The 24,053-nt window shown below is 36.0% G+C and overlaps 1 protein-coding gene across 2 annotated transcripts in view; it reads right to left on the reverse strand.

Moving 5' to 3' along the window:
- Positions 1-24,053, reverse strand: part of CLTC (clathrin heavy chain) — a 78,951-nt gene that overhangs the window by 26,124 nt on the left and 28,774 nt on the right. For both annotated transcript variants that reach the window (XM_006154619.3, XM_006154618.3), the window contains exons 2-15: positions 23,193-23,400; positions 20,057-20,325; positions 19,322-19,483; positions 16,573-16,686; positions 16,083-16,256; positions 14,587-14,784; positions 13,618-13,818; positions 11,224-11,376; positions 10,142-10,264; positions 9,382-9,519; positions 8,975-9,139; positions 8,578-8,758; positions 5,697-5,860; positions 22-147 (exon numbers count right to left, since the gene is read on the reverse strand). In XM_006154619.3, coding sequence (XP_006154681.1) covers positions 22-147; positions 5,697-5,860; positions 8,578-8,758; positions 8,975-9,139; positions 9,382-9,519; positions 10,142-10,264; positions 11,224-11,376; positions 13,618-13,818; positions 14,587-14,784; positions 16,083-16,256; positions 16,573-16,686; positions 19,322-19,483; positions 20,057-20,325; positions 23,193-23,400 — 2,376 coding nt within the window. The remainder of the gene's footprint in view (positions 1-21; positions 148-5,696; positions 5,861-8,577; positions 8,759-8,974; positions 9,140-9,381; positions 9,520-10,141; positions 10,265-11,223; positions 11,377-13,617; positions 13,819-14,586; positions 14,785-16,082; positions 16,257-16,572; positions 16,687-19,321; positions 19,484-20,056; positions 20,326-23,192; positions 23,401-24,053) is intronic.

Genomic DNA, 24,053 nt, shown 5'->3' on the forward strand with positions numbered 1-24,053 from the left:
TATTATCTAAATATTACTTACCTTCTGTACGTATATCTCTATATACTTTTGAAGATTATTTCTATATAAGTAGAGCACCAAATCATGGACGAAGTCAAATCGATCACACACAATAATTAGTGGTAACTGATCTGTTAGTTTTGCTTCCTGAAAAAAGAATAAACAAAAAGAAGCCATAATTTACTCATTGTATGAGGTATAAAATCTATGTAAATTCTAAGAATCTGTTCTATGGTGTTAGGGGAGGCTCACAAAACTTGGCTCTGTTATTAAAGAAGAAATGTCCCAACAGCCAAGTGTGCACATCCCAGTTTTAGTACATTTTTAATAAGCAATACTTAAGTTAACATATCAAAATGCCAGATTCTTCCCACAAATCCCTTTTTACCGAAAAAAAAGTATGAATTAAGAGTTGTGAGCTATAACATCATCACACTGAGTGTTCATTAATAGTAATACTTAAGTCGAATTTGCAGTTAATAACTATAGTCGCATTGCCAAAAATATAACATAAATGGCTCACATTTGTTTTGAACTAGTGAGTTATTTTCTACCCCTCCCCAAATCCAGTCTATAAATATAACCAGACTAACACTCTATTATGAGACAGCCTACAATGAGCAGCATAATGGTGATGGCCATGAATTAAACACACCACATGTTGCTATAAGAAAAGAGTCTCCCAGAAAAGCATTTAAAGAAAAGACATCTTTAAATTGCCAACTGCTTTTTTTTACCATTACAAATACCAAACTACAATCCTACTTATAGATTGACATAGAAGATGTTATAGACAGGTAGGTAAGACCTGTTCTGGGCATTTACCTGATACATGTCCTGTTATATTCCACAGATATAAGGTACAGCACAAAAAACAACAGTTTCCATCAGGAATTCATTTATACACAGTGAAACATTCCTCAGCAAATGATACTTTTAAGACAGTCCACTAAGGAAGTAGCACTAAGTAGGATGGGTCTCTCCCTCATGTCAGCCATTAAGAATATTATTTGTAAAATTAGAATAAAATGGTTCTGAAGACGGGGACATATCAGTCACACAATTATAAATAATACAAAGATTAGTCTATGATGTGTTCAGAGAACACCAAGCTAAATCTGTAGGCCAATCTAAATTTACAAAATTAAAAAAGCTGTAAATCTAAGTCAAAGTCTAGCTGCAGACTTTTCACAATAAGGAACTCTAAAGCAAGTACTGTTTAACAACACAGAAATCATACTAACAGCTATTATACTTGTTTCTAGAAAGAATCTGTCCACATCTACCTTTACAAAAAGTTTCAGTAGGCTTTGTTTTTACTACTTAATGCGTATCAAAAAATTAGTGGACTGGGACCAGCAGTTAGTGGCTATGTCGCTGGACTCCCATGTAGTCGACCTTTGGTTCCAGTCCCGGACTCGGTGGCTTAAGACTCATGCTGGGTGCATGTGCATGTGTGCCCAAGATCCCGAGAGAAGAATGGAGGAGAAGGGATTGCGTGCGGTATGGCCATCCCCCAAGGGGTGATTTCTCGCTTTCTGTCTGTCTGTCTCTGTCTGTCTGGCGAGCGCATGCGCCCTATAACAAAAACTTCTTAAAAAAAAAAAAAGAAAAATTAGTGGATCAACACATTAGCCTTTTTAAAAATCATTATTTTTATTATTTATTTATTATTATTATTTTTTAAATTTGACCAGAGAAAGAGGGAGAGAAAATGAGAAAGCAAGCCACTAGGTCCGGGACTCGAACTGTGGTTAGCCATATGTGAGTATCCAGTGCCTTAACCACTATGCCACCTGCTGGTCCCTACCTTAGCCTTCTTCCTTTCTCTGCTTTTTTTTTTTTTTTTAAATAATTTTTTTATTTAGTTTTATTTTAATTTGACCAGAGAAGGACAGAGAGAGAGAGAAAATGAGAAAGCAAGCCACCAGGCCCAGGGCTCGAACCATGACCGGCCATGTGGGAGTCCAATGTCCTTAACCACCAGGCCCCCCTTTCCCTGTTTAATATACACATTTTATCACTTAGGGGGAAAACACAGTTGCAAGTAATCTAATATCACTTAATTATTCTATTCTGATGTATGACAAAGACAATTAACTGTAGTTCAAAAGTAAATTTAAGACAGAAAAAGTACATAAAAACTAAGACTGTTTCTTTGATTGCCTAAATTTGGATATGACTTCATACATGAAAGTAATGGTATTAACATTTTAAATTATTTACTAAATGGTTAATTAACGTTCAATTATAATGTCTAAAAATTTTAAGATTAAAATTAAACACATTCCAAAGTTTTCTTAAAAATAAGTGTGTTCATTTACCAAACATTTACTGAGTATTGATGTACGTGACTATTCTTAGGCACTACAGATATTGCCGGGAGCAACACAAACAGAATACATTCTCTTAAGACTTACACACTAGTGGAAAGAGACCATGTCTATACTGAGAAGTGTTAAAAATAAAGCAGGAAAAGGGTAGGGATAGATTCTGTTTTAGATAGCATAATCTGAGACATCTTCTCTTATGACATTTGGGCAGAAACCTGAAAAAGGTAAGGGAGCAGGTACTCTTGAGTGGAGAGTAGTCCAGGACATAAGCAAGCAAAAGGCTCTGGGTCAGGAAAGCACCGAGGAAGTCTGAGAATAGCAGTCATTCATGAGGTTTAAGTAAAATCAGAAGATTTGGGGGAAAAAAAAAAAAGAAAAGAAAAGAAGATTAGAGGGGCCAGTCTGAGGTCTGGTGGTTAAAGCAGCTGGATTCCACAGAGCCAGTCATGTGGTTGGTGTCCCGGACCCAGTGGCTTAAGAAATATGCCAGGTTCAGGTATAATGGGTGGCCTTGTGGTTAAGGCACTGGACTGCCATCTGGCCAACAGAAGTGTGGGTCCTGGACCCAGCGGCTTGAAACTCATGCTCAGCGCATATGTATGCATGCCCAAGATCTCGAGAGGAGAGTGAAGGAGAAGGTACTGTGGTATGGCCATCGCCTCAGGAGGTGACTTCTCACTTTTTTTCTCACTTTCTTTCTGGCAAGTGCACATGCTCTCTAACGAAAATCTCTAAGAAAATATTATCTAAGGTTGAAAGGAGCATATCATAGGTCTCAGAAACAGTTCCAAGCTTTCAGCATAAAGATACAGCTCCACAAATTTAGGGCATGAGTCAAATGATGCTAACCATACCACTGCATCCCACTCGCAGGGTATTTCAAAGGAGAAATTACACTCAATTATTTTTTTTTTTTAAAAAAAAGGATTTTTGGTATAGGGCATGTGCACAAATCAGAGACAGAAAGTGAGAAATCATCCCCCCAAAGGGGATGGCCATGTGGCAATCCCTTTTCCTCCATTCTCCTCTTGGGATCTTGGGCATGAATGCACAAGCGCCTAGATGTGGGTTTTAAGCCACTGGGTCTGGGACTTGAACGATGGTCGAGTATGTGGGAGTCCAGAATGTAACCATTATCCTATCTTCTGGTCTCTTAATCAACTAATTTCTATATTCCTTGCAGCCCGAGCACTGGTACTCAAATGTTCAAGAGAGGTTCAGAAATATATTTTTCTTATGATCATGGAGTTTACATACAACCCCAATTTTCACACAGCTATTACCTCCAAAATTAAGTTTAGTTTAACAATGATGACACTTTAGCTATATACAACAAGTCAATAAGGAAAAGTGAGTATGTGATTTTCATGTGCACTCTCACTACTGGGGTGACAGGCTGAATATGACAGTAGCACCTTAGTACTGAGCTCCCATTTCAGATTATTTAAATGTGAGACTCTATATTCCACCTCTCATTCAGGCTGGAAATGAACTCCTCCAGAGTCAAGAACATAAAATCAAAAAGAAACAAAACTTTCCTAACAAAGAAATCACATGTAGGCTGACTCTATCCTATTTCCAAGACCCAGCAATACAGTTTATTTATGATGGTTACCACTTAAATACTCATATTTAGAGCATACCAAGTCTTGATAAGCACAGATTATGGTTGAAGAAACTAAGACTGAGGCACATTAGTTACCTTGACAGATAGAGCAGCTATACACATACTGAATGAACACACACTGGCCAGTAATCCAGAGAAACAGAACGTGCAACAGATATGACTGATTTAAAACCTTATTAATCTGTACTCACCACCTTATATTAGCTAGCACTTAATCACAAGTGTGAAAGGGGAAATCCTCACCTTGATTCTATGGGCTAAGCAACCAAAATAACATCATCCTAGTAACCAAGAATTATTTGTTTGTTTCTTTTGAAGCTCAGGTATATCATCATAATTAAATAATAGTTAAGTTCTCCTTTGCACATATATAACTCAAATATTAACATCCATTGCTAAAGAAATTATAACTTGAAGAGTAAGTATCTTAAAACAAAAAAGAAATCTCTTAATAATCTAGCACTATTTATTTTAAAAGGAAATAGTAATGATACTCAAATGAAGTACGCCAATGTTACAGGTGCACTTATCAAGCAAAGAACATCAAGTATTTCTCATTTGAAGGTTTTCTTTCGACATCAGAAAGACTTGGATTTAAATGCATCACACCAACCAGGTAACCCAGAAAATCCATGATGGCCAACACTTAATTATAAAAGCTAAATACCTTTTTTTGGAAGTTATTTTAAAATCTAAAATGTAGGGCAATTTTAGCACTTTGAGTATTTCATTACATTAAAACCCCTAAGGATTTAGATATTTAATCTAGAGCCCAGAAATAAAATCTAGTAAATTCTTCAATTTGCTAACGCAACTATAGATTATCTACAAATGATGACAATCCAGGTACAGGGGAAAAAAGTCCTTTTCTGTACTGAATTACATTTTGGTTCTATTTCTAATCTAAAGTTCTTTACAAGAAAAAAAAAAAAACCAGAATGTTAAAATTTCTGGTCATATATTTATGTATTTGGTAGGGTGTGGGAAGGCAATAACCACTTATGGTTCTCCCAGGCTTTTATAAAGCACAGCCAACTTTAAAGTTTTATTTTCCTCCCAAAGTAACTGGCAGGTATGTGAATAAAGCTAAGTTAAACATTAAACAAAATTAACTGTCCTTAGGTATGTTTTTCTAAAGAGCCCTAAATCTTTTAAACCATTACTCTTTCACTCTAACATAGGCAACTTTTCTATAACTGAACTCCGGTGTCAAAAGCTATGTTTTTGTGGTTTGGTCTTACTTTTAATTTATTAATTATAAAATGATTAACATTTAAATTTCTAGAGTCAGGAATATCTGATGGCAGACATAAACTTATATTCTTTAGACAACAGACTGCTCTTCCTGGAATCCAAACTCCTCAAAATGATATTAAGGGCAAGATTATCTTAATAGTCAAAAGAAGCTTAAGATACTCTAAAACAATAGAGAGTAAAACAACCACTTTCAAAATTTTTCTTCTCAAAATTAAAATGAAAGAAAATTCCTATAAAATAGTGCTATTTTTCCTTCTTTTAAACAGATGGTCATTCTTAAGTATTACTTACCAATTTCCTTCCCTATTTCAAAGGAAACCACAGAATATTAAGTTTGGAAGACATAATCCAGCACACAATTTGAGAATGCTAAAAATTTCACATTCAGGGAAAAAACTTATTTTAAAATTATGAACAAACCCATGTAGAACTGCTGATCTTCAGCCTTCCCAGAAAACACATTACTCAAAACTACTTACCTTGAGAAAATTCTTGACTCGTTCAGGATCATAGCAATTGCTTTCTCTGCAAATTCTTTCTACTTCTTTGATCTGCCCGGTCTTACAAGCTGCCTGAATATATTTAAAGTGCACATCTGGGTCCTGACTGAAGTTAACAATGGATCCCAGAAAATAAAAGAGTCCTTAAAGAAATAAATAATCAAAATTAAGCATAGGTTTGCTTTTGAGAATGACAGAGAACATTAAATCAATTTCAAAAATAGTTACATTGAATACTCCCAAATATAAATTGATTCTTAAAAAAAAAAAAAAAAAAGCTCGGTAAGAATACTAATTAATCCAGTAACAAGTTCAGTTAAATAGATTTGCTCTTAAATCCTTATTGAACAGAAAATTCAACCCAATATTTTTATATATTTTAGAAATGGATGTAGCCATTCAATACCAAAACTAATTATCACACCATATTCTATATGAGATTAAATGAGGTCTCTTATGCCAGGTGTTTTTCCATATGCATTTAATAGAAAACATGCAAAAGTAGTTTGGAAAGAACTGAATGCAATCTGTCCAACAGAACTGAAATGTGAAAATGTTATCTGCACTGGTCAATTGGTAGCTACTATCAATAGCCAAGTAGCTACTGAACACTTGAAATGTGGCTAGTGTGACTAAAGAATGAAACTTTAAATTTTATTTTAATTTCAATTAATTTAAATAGCTCCATGTGGTTAGTGGCTACTGTCCTGAACGGTGTAAATATAGTGCAGAGTTAACATTCCGAAACTGAGAAACTTAAGAAAACTAGTAGACTCTCACCTATTCCATCTATAGTACTACAAGGGGGGCGATTAATCGGGAGTCAGAGTTTAGCTAGTGAGTGCAAGACCTTTATTGTGATTACGTTAGTACTCTGCACAGTGATTCTCAACGAGGGGAGATTTTCTTCCCAGGGAGTATTAGGCAATGGAGACACACTTCCTTATTAGAACTAATACTGCTAGCATCTAGTGCACAGGAGGGAGGGATGCTACTAAATAATATCCTTGCAAGCACAGGACACCTACACAACGACAAGAATTACCCAGCCTCAAATTTCTATAGACAAGAATGAGGATGAGAAACTACTAAATAGTGACAAGTCAAAAAATACTCTTAGCTAGAGTCATTTGCCATTTTAAGAGTCAGACATGAAGGGGCCGGCAGGTGGCATGGTGGTTAAGGGCAGTGAACTCCCACATGGCTGATCACAATTCAAGTCCCAGACCTGGTGGCTTTCTTTCTTTCTCTTTTTCTTTCTCACTTTCTCTCTCTCTCTCTCACTCTGTCCTTATCTGATCAACATTAAAATAAGTAAAGTTAAATTTTTAAAAATTCTTAAAAAAAAATTAAGTCAGATGACAGATGTCTTCACAAAGATCAGAAAATATGTATTAAGACACCACACATGGATTTCCAAAATTTCGTACACCAAAATAAACTTGTAATTCAATTGTACCTTTCCACAAACTGAAGTCTCCTCTTACAAGCATGAAATGTTGTTATACCTGATTATTGTTAGTATCTTCACCTTATACAGTTATGACAAAACACATTGGTTTTCAAATTGCCAGAGCCTGTATGTGCTCTCCAGAGATAGACAGACAGAGAAAGCACCCTCCAATGGGGTGTGGTCATGCCAAAATCCCTTCTCCTCTATCTTTTCCTCCTTCAGAGATTTTGGACATGCATGCACACATTTGGCATATTTCCCAAGCCACCAGTCCAGGACTCAAACCACATGATGAGGCACTGGGACCTGGCTCTCATAACTACTAAGCTAAGAAGATGATTCCTGCAACATGTTTTTATCTTAAAAATCTGCCTCTAATTCACCCATAATATATTGAAGTCAACGGTCTTTTTCATTGCATATCCCTGATATCTGACATAAAAGGATCCTGACAATATTGGTTAAATAATAAAGTTTAAAATGTCCCATAAAACTGGACCAGCAGTTGGAGTAATGGCTATGTCACTGGACTCCCACATAGTTGACTGCAGTTCGAGTCCTGGATCCGGTGGCTTAAATTCATGTTGGGCACATGTGCGTGCGTGCCTGCCCAAGAGGAGAATGGAGAAGAAGGGATTGTGGCGTGGTCATCCCCCCAGGGGGTGATTTCTCACTTTCTGTCTCTCTCTCTGTCTTTCTGGCGAGCACATACGCCATATAGCAAAAAAAAACAAAAAACAAAAAACAAAAAACAAACAAACAAACAAAACTCCCCCCACTGAAAAAAAGTCCCATAAAACTAAGCTTTCAGAAAGACAAATAATTTGTTTTTGTTTTTGTTTTTTAAGAATTATTTTATTTAGCTTTATTTCTTTATTTATTTTATTTTGACCAGAGAGGGACAGAGCGAGAGAGAGGGGGAAAGTGAGAAAGCAAGTCGCCAGGTCTTGGATTCAAACCATGGTCGGCCATGTGGGAGTCCAGCACCTTTAATCACCACGCCATCTGCCAGCCCCATGTTGTTGTGTGTGTGTGTTTTCTTTGTTTTGTTTTTTTTTTGTGTGTTTTTGCGATAGGGCAAATATACTTGTTGGGGAAAAAGAGAAAAAGTGAGAAAGCAACTCCCAGGGGTGATGGGAGTCCCGTCTACATCCTTTTCTGGGGATTTTGGACAGAGACACACAGACAGACAGACAGACACACACACACACACACACACACACACACACACACACACACTCAGCATGTTTTTTAGGCTGCTAGGTCTGGGACTTAAACCACACAGTCAGTCACGTGGGATCCAGCTGCCTTAACCACCATGCCACAGAATTTTTTAATAGGCTGATCATAAACATAACCTTATCTATCTTGAGTAATTTTTTTAAAATCTTAGAAACTCCTATTTACCTTCAAAACTCTTGAAAGATTCAAAAAGTTCAATCAAAGACTGAGTGGACAGTTGTTCATGATACTTAGAAGCCACTTGAACACAGATCTGCAAATTCTGTCGAATATTGGCAGACAGCATGGCTCTGAGACATTCCAGGGAGTCTTCTACTGATAAGGACCCGAAATAATTCACTAACCACTAGAGGACAAAAATAAATGAGTAAATGAATAAACGAAAAAAACAGTGACCCTCACAGTAGTACGAAATTGCTAAGTTGTCAAAAAAGTCATGACATGTTTTCTATGCAAAACTGTGTCATGAATTTCCCCATGACCCAATACTATCATCCAGTACCACAAACAGTATACCAGTTAACCACAACTAACACATCTGTTAGATAAGAAACTGAAATACCTCAGGGTTAAGAAGATGGGTGTGAACAACCGCACGTTTTATATCATATAAATCAGTGAAATGTTCTAATGCACGCTGCAGGAGGCCAGCCTTTTCACACAGCTGAGCAATATGAGCCCGGTCATAATGTGTGAACATCTGATTTCCGAGAATAGCATCTGCAACCTATAAAACCACAAACAGAATGAGTTTACTTTACCACTCCATTTACATTTTAATTCAATGTCCGGATTACATAGTAAGATTCGGCAGTGAATTAGTAAAGGAAATAGAGTACAAAAAAAGTTTGCTAAATTTTCTTGAATAAGGAATAAGCACCTCGATAGCTTTGAATAATAACCTGAAGATCTCTGAATAATTATTATAAATAAGTGTTGGAAACATGCCTAAAGAATGAAGACACCTACTTGAGGTGCATGCATAAGGTTCATCTCAAGCAATCGTGTCTGTAAAGGACCTTCAGAAGGGCGATTATTCTTCAGAGCATCAAGCAAGAATGCAGTACATTGCTGAATTAGATTGTATTCCATAAAGACGTCCACAATCTACAAAAAAAAAAAAAAAATTAAAAAGAAAACTATTTTAAGATATCATTGACATAAACAAATGCAAATAAGCATGATTTATTTCTTTATATATAAAATAATTCACACACCCAAATACCTGATTTAAAGAGTATTATTTGGCCAATATAACTTCACACTTCAAAGATTTTGTCCTATGGAGAACTCAGTTAATTTTAGTTCTAGTAAAAACCACTACAAAATATTTTAGGATATTATATGATAGCAGAATATAATCAAACTGGTAGATTAACTGCAAAAATATCTGATTCATACGTCTTACATGCATCTCTGCCCTCTCCCCTCACCTAGTTGCAGCCACTATCCTGCCAGCTTTATCACTCCCATAGCTTCCATATTTTAAAAAGACATCTCTAAATAAGATGGTAATTGTTTTGAATGTTTTGAAGCTGTATATAGGTGGTATCTGCAATTTGCTCTTCTTGGAAGACACTGAGGTTTATTCACATAGGCAAACACAGTTCTAACTTCTACAAACTGAAAGTTTAACCCATTCTTCTCAAAAGTCGTTTCAAGTCAGTCCTCATTTTCCATTTCGAGCCTTTCTTTCCATTTCAGTCAGGATATGTTTTTATGCCATTACCTGTGTGATGTCAGCAAGAGGCTCTTCATCTTGAACTAACATTTGAGCAAATTGCTGTCCTTGATCTGGACTGATACGCATTACATTTCTCAGCAGAAAGATCCAGTCTGGAGTATATCCGACCTACAAATGGACAAAGACTTAAGCCAGGCTGCAAATTTTCATTTACAATATTTGAAGGTTTTTCCTATAGTAAAATCTTGCTAAGTTTAGTACTATTGGTGCAAACATAAATTTATTTTTAAGATACATAATTAGGGGCCAGCAGGTGGTATGGTGGTTAAGGGTGCTTGGACACCCACATGGCTCAACGGCAGTTTGAGTCCCGTACCTGGCGGCTTGCTGTCACTTTCTGTCTCTCTCTCTCTCTCAATCACTCTGTCCCTCTCTGGTCAAATTAAAAAAAAAAAATAATGTTAGGGACCATCAGTTGGAGTAATGGCTATGTCACTGGACTCCCATGTAGTCGACTGGGGTTCAAGTCCCAGACCCAGTGGCTTAAACTCACGACGGGTGCGTGTGCATGCATGCCCAAGATCCTGAGAGGAGAGTGGAGGAGAAGGGATTATGGTGTGGCCATACTCCCCGAGAGGTGATTTCTCACTTTCTGTCTCTCTGTCTCTTTCTCTTTTCTGGCAAGTGCATGCACCCTATAGCAAAAACCTCTCCATTTAAAAAAAAAAAAAAAAGTTAAATAAAATAATTCTTAAATAAAAAAAGATACATAATTAGACTTTGGTTTATGATAGCCTTGGTGATGACGTATTTGAACAAACAGATGTAAATTTTTAGAATTGGCTTATCTATTTTTCCATGAATTAGCATTTCAAAGTTTGTTCTAAAATGGTAAACATGTCTCCACAATCTTAAATTTTGGTAAACCAAATAAGAGTAATTGTCTTCTCCATTTTTCAGTGTGAGACTTCTAAATATGAGGGCTAACCTAAGATTTTTATGTTTCTTAAAAAATAATTCAAAATTTAGAAAAATTCACTGTTAAAGTAACTGAGAGTTTGTATAGGCTAATTTTTCTCTTAACATTTCAATAAATTCATGTTGAGAATTAATTTCATTGAACTCACTTTTTTAGCATATAAAACAATCTTCTGCACTTGACCTGTTTCTGCAAAGCACTGAATGACTTTATTAGGGACATTAGCTCTTAGGTACACACTCAGTGCCAGTGTAGGATCCACAGATTTGACAAGATCACCCAGTTCTTCGGAACATTCCAGCTGAAAGGAAAAAGCAGTTGTTCAATGACCCATGAGTTGTTTTATAAAAATTAGCAATTGATACTACTTCCTTATAAATAATAACTAATATAACAGGTAGTTACTCAATTTCCCAGAACATATTATAAATATGCAAGGGTTGTAGTTGGTAAAGACTGTTGTATTCACAGCAATGTCTCAGCAGAATTCTCCATAACTGCTACTTAAACAATGATAAAAAAAACCTACCAAGATTTCATGCTTATCTATATTACCAACTACCTTTGTTAGGAGTTTTAAGTACTATTTTTTAGAGCATAATCATGGTCCTGATTTTTCAACAACAATGCAACTTTTCATGTCATGTTATCAAATTAAAAATAAGATATTGGAGTAACAGGTTAGATAAAGCTTACCATAAATATCATAATTAAAATTTGAGTATAACCTATACGGTTGAAGGATCTAATAAACACCATTATCTTCTTGACTTTTGGACTTAAGATGGTCAGGTAGGACACTCTAACTTTACAAGGTCTGACAAACAAAAATATTAACATTTTTAGGTAACATACCAGGAGAGACTCTCCTCTGAGTTATTCAATGTGCCTTATGCCCAATCTGGAAATGAACTTCCTGAAAGAGTTCTTTCTGCCTTACATACTAGAGTTGATTTTCTATTTTTTAATAGTTACTTCAATCCTCTTAGCAGATATTCAATGCTAAAATTAAGTTCTATCATACTCTATATCTTAACTGAACATACTAACTAATGAAAAGTTGATCAGTATCTCTTTTACCATAAATGGACTATCCACAAAAAAGCTAATACTCAAACAGCTTTCACCCTATTATATATGTCAGCTCAGTTACCTTAGCTATTTCCATTCTCCCTTATCTTAAATAATTAGGACGGCCTCAAATATTCACTACTGTGGCTAGTAACTATTCTTCAGCAGAGATTCCTGTGCAAGCATCCCAACTCTGAAGTACTATTCTCCAGTATCCTATAAGATTGCCAGAAGCTGGGTCAAGAAACAAGGACTTACAATTAGTAATGTAAAAATCTACCAAAATGCACTAATGTTGTAAAGTATGACATTAAAAATTATTCACTACTGGGAACCAGCAGTTAGCATAATGGCACGTAGTTGACCGCTGTTCGCGTCCCGGACCCGGTGGCTTAGAACTCACACTTGGGCGCGTGTGTGTGCATGCCCAAGATCCCGAGAGGAGAATGGAGAAGGATTGTGGCGTGACCATCCCGCCTGGGGGGTGATTTCTCGCTTTCTGTCTCTATGTATCTGTCTGTCTGTCTGGCACGAGCATGCACCCTATAGTGAAAACATCTCAAAAAAAAAAAAAAAAAATTCACTACTCAAAGTACTTTCAACATCGCCACCTCAGTTCTTTACTATGGTGGCAATTCACTGCTACCCCTTTGTAGAGAAAGGCTTTCTTTAGGGTGGTATGAAAGGAGTAACAACATTAATGGATTACATAAATGTGTGTGTTGCCTTACAAATGAATTACAGCTATGCTTTGATTCTCAGTCACTATACCACATAATACGCTCTAGAAAACAGTATACCATTATGTGCTCTGTGTAAAGAGTAGTAAGTATAATAGGCATAGAGACGCCCTGCTGTGATGGCCCAAGTAGAAGGGTGCTGCTAAGCAATGGCTGAGGCCCTCTGGGTGGCCAGGTTTGGCTCCCCACCCAACCGAAACAGACTGATGTGGCATACCTCTGTGATCCTAGCTGACTGGGAGTGTGGTGCAGGAAGATCATGACACAGCAAGACCCTGTCAAAAAATATCTACCTGTCTCTCTCCCCACGCTTGTTCTAATACACAAATGCCTTCTCTCTTCAAAAAAAAAAAAAAAAAAGAAAAATATTCCTTTGTACAAGTGAGTACCACATATACTGACAAATACTGAAGCAAGCATCTTACACTAAACTTTTAACACAAAGGATAACTACCTCCTTCAAAATTAGTAGTTCTAATCACCAAACAAGAACCCTAGGTAGCATTTAAAAGCACACATAAACAAAGATATCCTACCTCAACGTCCATAAAAATAAATACATTTTCAAAAGAAACTAAGTGTATGTATCTTATGCAATGTATGTTTTGTTTTGTTTCTACAAGTAATAAATAACCAATAGAAACATTTTGAGGCAGCTCAACTGATTTTAACTTGCTAACATGATGTTTGATTCAATCAAAGCAAAATTATGTTGACACAAAATAACGTACCTTATCTTCTTTTAACCATTTCTCCAAAAGCTGTTTCCGCCCTTGCTGAAGTACAGGCCGACATAGCTCTAAAGATTCATATTTGTTCAGCTGTCCCTGATCCAAAAGGATTCCAAAGTACTGAAGGAGAGGAGAAGTCTGACCTGGCTGGGCTGGGACGCTCTGGAACCGACGGATTGTGTCTGGAGTTCGAAGGATTCCCTTAAAGGAGGAGAAATGTTAAACACTATTCAAAAGTGAGCTAAATATCACACACTTGATACTTACAGGCCTCTTAGGTTAATCTTAAAGTCATGAGTCCATCCATCTATTATTAACACCAAATTTCAAATTTTGACCACAAGCAATGATGATTCCATGTCTGTCATACCTCTGGTTCAATGTTATTCAGAATCAAAAATATGCCAACTTAATTATAATGCCAATGTGTAAAAGAATTAAGTATAATCCTACGAGTGTTAGCTAGTTATCCCAAGTTCACATTAAATTAAGTTCAAATTTCATAATTAATACTAGTCAGGAATATAAGATATTAATTCAGTTCAACATAAACATCAAATGTGACTGGAATAATTCAGCTCATTTGGTGGTAGCTCTACCTACCATAAAGTAGACATGATCTGTTTAGTGCCCAAGTTTTAGAAATAATATCAGTAGCTATAATTTTTGATGTCAAACAGTATTGCACCTAAGTAACTAAGCATTATTGTATCTATGTAAATCATAACTTGGTAGACTGACATATTCCTCTAACATTCTGAATTTCAGAAAGTTAACTAAGTATCGAGACAGAAAAGTAATTAATCAATTAGACGCACTGGTAAGTAACTGTCATAGTCTACTAAAGAAAAGTGTAGCCTAAAAATAGTAGGCTTCTCTGTGAAAAACAGGTTTCTCTTCTAGTCATATTAGAAACAAAAATATTAACATGAACCCAATCAGAGCAACTTCTTTTTCATGGCTGCTTACCTTTGGTGCATTAGCAGCCACCTTTGCTGCTTCTGAGTAATTTCCCTGGGCAAAGAGCGCATTAAATTTCCGGGCAAAGAGCTCTTCAGCACCAGCTAAGTTGTTCCGTACAGCCATTCTCAGAGCCAAATCAGGATTTTGTAGGACATTGGTGATGTATGGAATTATGTTTTCTTCTTCCACACACACTGACAGAACCTGCAATTTAAAGTATAATGCAACATGCTCATTTGGATAAAATGATACCAAATTTGTTCACAGCACATTGCTACTGGGTCACAAAGGTAAAGAAATTACAAATTGTGACAGCTGCTTTCTTGCTTCCATAAGATTCAAAAAATAATATGAAAAAGGAAAAAAAGGCTAGGAGAAACAAGACTACGGAGACTTAAAAATGAATGACATGAGTGCTAAGCAATTTTGGAGTTCCTAAAATATGACCATTTTATAACATAAATAACTTCCTACTTCATATTGTCCAAACTCTGCTTTGCACCATCTATTCAATCTTAACATGGTCAACATCAAAGATTACTGACTAGTACTAGAAATATAATTAAACAAGGATAAGTCCCTCTCTTAATGAACAATAGTGATTGAGACAATTAAGCCAGTAATTTAAGTAATAAGCCAGTAGTAGAAATGTTACAAGGCAGGCTACAGAAGTTACATAGGCATAAAGCAGAAGCATCTAACCAGGTATGGAATTGAGGTGGTGGTGGGTAGATATGGAAGATTCCTTTTCCCTAGAGGAGCTATCTCTTCATATACATACTATTTTTCAAAAATAAACTGAATAAAGGAAAAAAAAAACTACCCACTTTGCCTACTTCTGGGGAAAATACTACTTTGGAAAAACACTAGTAAAAGGCATAACTAATAATAATACCAAGGTTTTTAAATTTTAGCCATTTTTCAGAAAATGTGATACCTCCTGATAGAGTATTTTTAATTATATTAAAATAAGAAGAAAACACAGAAAAACACCTACTTGCTAGCTGCTGTAAAGAGGGTTGTTAAACGTGATATAAATTCTGAACAGCTAATTGGTAAGTATCCAAATGGATATTGTTCCAGGCACCCTACAAAAGTTACTGCAATATAACACCTTTTAACATTAAATATTTAGTAGTATTTTAAAGAGTTAAGGAATGATATATAAGCAGAAGTCTTTCCCCTGTGGTTGATAATCTCTGTCTTGGAAATAACAGGAAGAAAACCTCTATAAAAAGTATAGTCTGCCAAGTGTCACCCTAATTGTTTCTTTCCATGAAGTGACATCTTTTGATAATAAAGATGCATAAACATAATCCTAGATGGCCACATGCCAAATAGTTTCTCTCTATGAGACAGGATTAAAGAGAGAGCTTGTATTTATACATGTCTGTACCTTTAGGTATGTTTTATTCGCTGAAACCCAAAGTTACCATTCACTGTTTGAAAGAGAGCTAACAGCAATATGCTATCTTATTGTTTAAGTTCCAAGGTTCCCTTACTTGTCCCTTTCTGTTTACTCCAATTATTCCAGCTGTAGCTTCATGAGGTGCAGTAACAAAGATGGTTTCTCCACTGATTCTGTTCATGTAGATGCAGGTTCCGGTCTCAAGATCATAGAGGTGGATATAACCATATTTAGTAATCAAGAAGACCACATCGTGCTTTTCACTGATCTGTACAGATAAAATCAACACTTTAGTAAAATAATGAATCTATAAACCGAAAAACTGTATCAATCCAATTCCATTTTAAGGATGGTAAAATTCTACACCTGAATGAAACCAAGATAAAAAAGACAATTCTGAACAACTTAGAATAAACCAGTTTACATATTAAAGTTAGGGTATTATTTTACAGAGTTTCACAAAATAAACTGTATTTTAGAAAGACTATTTTTTAAAGCACCATTTAAAGTATACTGACCAAGAAGTATTTAGATTAATTTCTAAAAAGAGAGATCTTAAAAGTCCATTTGTTTTGTTAAAATACCTGCATTGCAACAGGAAAGTCATTTTGTGCTTCTGGAGGAAAGAACACATCCACTGCCTTCTTTGGAAAAGGCTGGTTCCCTGTAGGTGGTGTGCCAACTTCAATGATATGTAACTGTTCAAAAAAAAAAAAAAATGTATGTAAACCTAGATATTTTAGCAGCTATATTGGAAACAGTCTAAGTGTCCTATAGTAAGTTAATGTTGAACTGTGTCTGTCACATCTACATCATAAGATATTCTTCAGTTATAAAAAGGACATTATGCTAAGGGGAAAAAAATTCAATCTTGAACAGTCATATAATCTATGATTCCATTGGCCTAATATTCTTGATGTGACAAAATTAGAGAGATGGAGAATAAATGTGTGGTTTACAGGAATAAGAGATGACAGGAGAGGGGGGAAATGGGTGTGACATAAAATCATGAGGAAAACATCTGTGGTGACGAAAGTTATTTATCTTTAATCTATTCATGTCTAAATGACACAGTCCCATATAACTGTACCAATGTGAATTTCCTGAGTTTTCTACTGTACTACAGCCATGTGATGTAACCATGGGACAGAATGGGTAAAGGGCACAGAGCTTCTCTCTGCACTTCCTTTGTGGCTTCCCATGAATCTATATTATTTCAAAATAATTTATTTTGAAAAACTCAACGAAGGGACCAGCAGATGGCGTAAGGGTTACGCCACTGGACTCCCACAGTCGACCACAGTTTGAGTCCCCTGACTGGGTGGCTTCAAACTCACAGTGGGCACGTGTGCATGTGTGCCCAAAATCCCTAGAGAATGGAGGAGACAGGATTGCAGAATGGCCATCCCCCTGGGGGCGGGGAAAATGAGTGTGAATTCTTGCTTTTGTCTCTCTGGCAAGTGAATGTGCCTTATAACAAAAATCTCTCTTAAAAAAAAAAAAAAGTCAATGAATAGCTAGAATAACCACACCTCAAATATTCTACCTGAAATTAAGGGCACAGAATGGTAATACATCACCTATAAAGGTATGTTCTCATAGCTTTCAATTATAATTTAATATTCCAAATAAGTATCTAACTTAAGCTGTTAAATTCTTCTTTGCTTATATATCTACTATAAAACAAAAGGACATACCTGAGCTGTTTCTCTAATTACATACACCTATAAAGTGGATGAGAATATTTTGGTATAAAAATGTCTTGATGCCTACATATCAGCCAGGCAAGAGAAAGGTTAGCTGATGTTAATGAAAGAGAATTATGTATTTTCCTTAGTCATGTCAAAACTGAACTCAGGGGAAAAAAATTCCATTATCCAAGATAAATACTGTATAAAAGTTACAAGGTCTTATCCTTCACTATGGATAACCAGTCATCCTAAAAAAAAAAATGAGTTTCCTTCAAAAGTCATGGCAGACTAGAAAAGATACTGTACTACATATTAATAAGGCCTAAAAGAAGCTATAAACAGGTTTCAAATACTATCCAAATGATACTAACCATTTTTCCTATAGGACTTTTTAAAGCCTGTTCTGGCCTTTTGTCTTGAGGATAATACTAATCTCTAAAACCTCTATGCTTTTCTATTTAAATTCTATCAATCCAGATCTAAACATCAGTGTTTTTCTATCCTTGCCATATTGAGGCGTTCACAGGATTATTTCTCAGTTAAAGGATTTTTCTCGTGAAATTTTAGGAGAATTGTACCTCTCTGTGCTTATGTTCCCTCCCTGCTGAGAAGCTATAGACAATCAATCATATTTAAGCAATCTTTCTCTTCATTTAAAAAACTTCTTACCAAGGAAAAGGACAATGTTTTAATAAAGTATCAAGTTCAACTGCTTTGGTTTGTCCAGAATCTTAACCTCTTCCTGACTGGGGACAGAAAAGGGGATATACTCTGTAAGTTTTGACAGCAGGTAGAACCAGCCTTCCATTTCACCAAATGCTTGTTTCCTAAACCTTCCAAGCTAAGAGACATGTGACCCTGGCCTATATTGCATTAGATTTTGAACAAGGAGCTAGGAACACAAAGTTAGTAAGACTTCAGAGATGCCGGCAGTAGAAAACAGGAGTCAAATTGAATTTCTAGGCACCTACCAGTGTAGTACTCAGAGTTTTATGGCATAGTTTATGGCTGGGACCCTGACTGCTGCCCATTCTCTTTTATTTCTCATTTTTCAAAAGTGGTTATATAGCCTTCCTAGCTATTAGAAACTTATCTCCTATCCTTTCACTATTTTTTTAATGCTCTAATTAACCAGACCTTGTTTCTGCTGTCTGCAACTAAGAACTCTAATATACAAAGTACTTTAACTTGTCCAAGTGATTCCAATGTACAGCCAGGGTTGAGAACCTGTAACTTAATGTTATTCAATCCATGATCCACATTCCATCAGTATCCATTCACTAGGGTATTTAAAACGCAGATTATGAGTACTACTTACTGACTCGCTCTCTACAGATATATAAATGTGCATTTTATCAGCCCTAATGATTCCTATGCATGATAAAGCTAAAAAGCACTGATTTAAAACATTTGGTAAAGGCAATCAAAATAAAGAACGAATATAAATGGCTACACAAAAGGTTGCTAAAGAACATTACTCATTTATACAAGTATCACTAGATGCAGAATTTGAACCAACACCACAAAGCCGAATATTAGAAAAAAATGAACAGGGAAGATTATTTTCAAATTAGATGACTAGTTAGTAGCAGAAAGACAAAGACAGGTTCTCACTAACATAATTACCAAAGCCAAAACTCACCTTCCCTCCGGCTTGACCCCGTACTGCAAAACAAAATAAGGTGGATTCTTCTGCATTTCCTTCCATCTTAAACTGTGCGAAGCTAGCCGCATGCCCTTCAATGGGCTGAGACACTTTTCTGTCTACAGAATATAGCTGCATAGCTCCTACCACACGATTTTGCTAAAAAGGACCAAAGAGAATAACGTTCGAGGACCCAATCAACCAGTAACTCTGATATGCATCAACTAGTGAAATGATTAAAATGCTTTATCATCTTTAGCAGGATTTGTAATTCCATTAGTCTCTCAAAATAGATCCAATGCTTGAAATCTAACTGCAAGCATTACTTTGTTAAAGTTTAACACAGATGTTTAAAATGTGGAGCATACTGAACCATCTCTTTACACTGTCTTAAAGATACAGAAGTATTCATTCGGCAGTATAGTACTATACTCCCTAATAAATCCCACATTCCTCATAAAGGAATCATTTTCTATTCAATCTGCAAGTTAAGAATTAAAAACACCTGGGTAAAAGTATCCTGAAATTTTATGTCAATTTAAAACTATTAAGTCAGCAAACTTTACTTCTGAGAAATCTTTTTTTAAATTTTAATAAAAGGAAAGAAAGAGGGAAAAATAATCTTCCCTAATATGTCAAATTCAACAGGACTGAGTACAGAAGACTTAAACTGCAATCTGGGTACTAGAGTTCTCTAGACTTCCTCTTTACCGAAAACTAGAAAAATGTTACCTGAGCAGAAATGCCAGTCAGAAGTAACCACTTTTGCTTTGCGTCTGTACGATAATTGATAATCTGGCACCCTGCAAGACTAGAATGGCGATCGAACATCTTCACGGGCTGAGACTCTCCTTCCATACTCCAATGATAAACTGCATTATCCGTAACAAGAGCAACCGTATTCAGAGATATCCATTTCCAAAAGGTGACATCATCGGTCATGGTATGAGCCTTCATTTTACTTTTCATTTCAATGTTAAATATCTGAAGCGTTTTCCCAGCTGAAAGCAAAATTAAGAATTATGAATCATTAAAAAAAGTCTGAGATGAATTACCACCTAGCTAATCTAGTTCTATAACAAGCTCTGTAACTTCCAAACAAAATGGTTCTATGAGACTAAAAAACTAGAAGTCATACTGATAGACAGCACCCTTTAAAGAGATAACAGCTAAAACTAAGCAAACAATCCACATCTACATCTTAAGTAAAATCTATATTACATCTAATAAACATTTTAAACAGACAGCATGACTTCCATGGAATTCTAAATCCCAACTGAAAACAAATCTAAAGGACAGTTTTCTTAACAATGATGGAAAACAAAGTTGTAACCTTCATACTTGTAATTAAGTATGCTTACACATAAACTAAGTTAGCTGTATGTACACAGGACAAAGCAGATCTGCTACAAACACAGAGGGAAAATGTCTAATTTTTAAAAGGCAGTCAACTCCCATCCAACTACATGTTGCAGAAATTGATTTTTGAAAAGAGGATCAAGGATCTACTTTCATTCTGCCTTGTTATCACTAGCACGTAAGAGAAGTTCATGCTACATTTAATTGGTTTAAAATACAAAGGGAAGGTAGAGGTGCTGAAGGAAAGAGGAAGACAAAGAAGAGGACAGTTTCAGATGCTGTTAATACACAAGAGAGAAGGACAAAGTTCAAGCTTCATCCAAGTAAGAAAGCAAGCATTTAGTTAAAAAACAAGAAAAGAAAAAAAAGGATGAAATTTGCCTTGAGTGTTGAGTCCAGAGTCAGATGCAAGGGCTTATACTGATTAATTGAAATCCACTGAATATAAAAAGTGATTTGGCTTAAATAGAGGTCAAAATCCACAGCTATCACTAAGCTACCAAGATTAGTACTTGGAGACTATGGAAAAACTCCATTCCTGAGCCACAGAGAATCTGGCTCCTAAAGGACAAAAATGATAAGATAGCAAAGGTGGGGAGGAGAGCCACAAAGGAGGGGTGACAAAACATACAGCCTGTACCACGACTCTTCTTACCACATGTGCGAAAACTTCTTCCATAAAACGAAAAATGTTTTCCCAGCCCACACAGTATGTAAACCACAACCAGACTTGAAAAATTGTGAGAGTTATAGTCCTGTTTATAAAAAGAAGCCAAGGAGTTTAAAACTAGCTTCAGTGGGAAGCAGTGTTTTAGAATGATTTACTTTCCTTTGCTGCCCTCCCTAACCCCCAGATTATTAGACTTTTATTCTGTTTTACATGAAAGGTGGTGTAGTATATGTACGTGGGCTGGTCTGGGGGGGAAAGGGATGACAGCGTAACTCTGTAGCGCAGACATATAGGCACAAATCGTTGACACTACTGTATAATGCTCAGAAAATCTTCTCATTTATTCTTTTTATAGAACAGGACAATAACTAATACAATCTAATTTAAGATAACTCACCATCTGCACACATAAGAAAGCATTAAGAAATGTGATAAGATAACAGTAACATTAAAAATAGAAAAGAGTTTTGACAAAATTAAAACGATGGCCTTTTAATAGAGATGTGAGAGTTGCTAAATACTTGAGTTTAATTTCTTTGAGGCTGAAGGGAGCTTAATACCTTACGGTATAAAAGTAGACACAAAATGCTTACTGCCACAAAATATCTGGTTCTTGGTGAAGCTGGACAATCTTTTTCGAGATGAGATCCACTCCTTAGATATGTAAGGGCGATTTGTTTGAAATGCTACCATATTTCTCTTTTACTCTCCAACCAGTATTACTACTAAATACAAAGTTTAAATCATATAAACAAAAGTCTGTCTAAAAAGTTCAGCACTGGGGTCAGCAGGTGGCATGGTGGTTAAGGATGCTGGACTCCCACATGGCCGACCGCGGCTCAAGTCCTGGACCTGGCGACATGCTTTCTCACCTTCTCTCTCTCTGTCTGGCTCTCGCTCTGTCCCTCTCTAATCAAATTAAAAATACATAAATAAATAAATAAAGTTTTAAAAAAAAGGGTTCAGCACCTCTAACAACTCACCCACAAATTTGTCAAGAAATTACTGGGAACTTGAAATCTCCTTCCTACTATCAAGAAAAAAAGCAATGCAAAAAAACAGGCATTAAATGCCTTTTTCAGAGTCAGTTTGTCACCTAGCCCTCAAAAACTTCTAATTTAAAGGGTCAATTACATTCTTATTTTAAAATTCCAAGGAAAAAAACTAACTCAGGCTGTCAGACAATGTAAGATTCTTTGAGCTGAGTGTAGACTGATAAGCTGTAGAGTTAGTTTCCTGTTATGACAAAAACTTAGTCTGATTAAGTTCAATCACTCTAGAGGCGATACAGTTAGTACGCTGTTGTAACAAAAAGTTAGAAAAAACTCAAACACCCTTGATTCCAAAGCTTTAAAGCCCACCATACACACATACTTTTTAACTATCAGTGTAAATTCAAGCCATTTTTAGAACATGATAATCTAAATGAAACACAAGCCTAAAGTATAAAAGAGGCACAAAATGAAAGGCAAATTTATGATAACAAAATGGTCTAATGTTTACATGCTAATATTAAAGTATGCTAATGCCAGAATATGAATTACAAATTTATTTCTTCTACACAAAAATTAATTTTTAGCAGTCCTGTCATATCAGATATAAAATTTAAATGCATTTATTCTAAAACTTAAAATTATTCTAAGCAAGATATTCCACAGAAATATTCCAAGTAAAAGTCATGAAAGTAGCTAAAATCACCGTATTAGTCTTAAACTTTGCAGATTTTCTTTAACCAAATTTAAACAATACAGTATAAAAAGCAGACCCTACTTACTATATTTGCATAATACATATAGAGAGGGAGAGTTGGTAAGAAAAAGAACCCACAATCTTTTATACCTTTCAGTGCAATTACTTTGCTAGCTGGATTCATGATGGCGCTGTCTGCTGAAATCGGTCTTCGAATTGGATTACTGGGGTCATTCATATCAATGATTACCACCTGGGCCTGTTCTCCTACTTTTTCTCTAATGCAGATAAATTTGTCTGATTCCATTGTCAACGTACTGAAGCCAATGTTTGCTGGGTTGATACCCAGGTTCTGGAGCTGGAAAAAAAAAATGAATAAACTATGTTATCAAGTGGACTAGAAAGACTTGACATCCATATATTGTCATCATTTCAAATCCTCAGGTAATTATTAATGCCTCAGGGTCAACAGTGACAACTCTACTATGCTGAATAAGTGAGGCAATTAATAGTCAAATAGTGGACCTTCTCTGATTCTATAAACAATATAGCACTCAGTGGTTTCATTATAACCTCATAAAGTAAGAGGTACAACAAACAGAGATGAAGTGAAAGGAAGGAGCAACATCTGAGAACTAGCATTAAGGTCTAAGGGATTTGAAGTCATAAATGCTTCTTACTTTGAGATCTTACCCCCCCTCCCCCACCTGCCCGGGACTAGCAGTTAGCACTGAACTCCCATGTAGCCAACCACAGTTCAAGTCCCGGACCTAGTGGCTTAAACTCACACTGGGTGCGTGTGCGTGTGTGCCCAAGATCCAGAGAGGAGAATGGAAGAGAAGGGATGGCAGTGTGGCCATCTCCCCTGGGGGGTGATTTCTCGCTTTCTGTCTCTCTGTCTCGCTCTGGCTTTCTGACGAGCGCATGCGCCCTATAGCAAAAACCTCTCCAAAAAAAAAAATGTGTAGTTAGAGTAACTCAGTCACTGAATATAATAGGCAAGGAGTCAAA

The sequence above is a fragment of the Tupaia chinensis genome, unplaced genomic scaffold, assembly GCF_000334495.1.
Source record: "Tupaia chinensis unplaced genomic scaffold, TupChi_1.0 Scaffold000416_1, whole genome shotgun sequence".
Taxonomy (NCBI): Eukaryota; Metazoa; Chordata; class Mammalia; order Scandentia; family Tupaiidae; genus Tupaia; species Tupaia belangeri.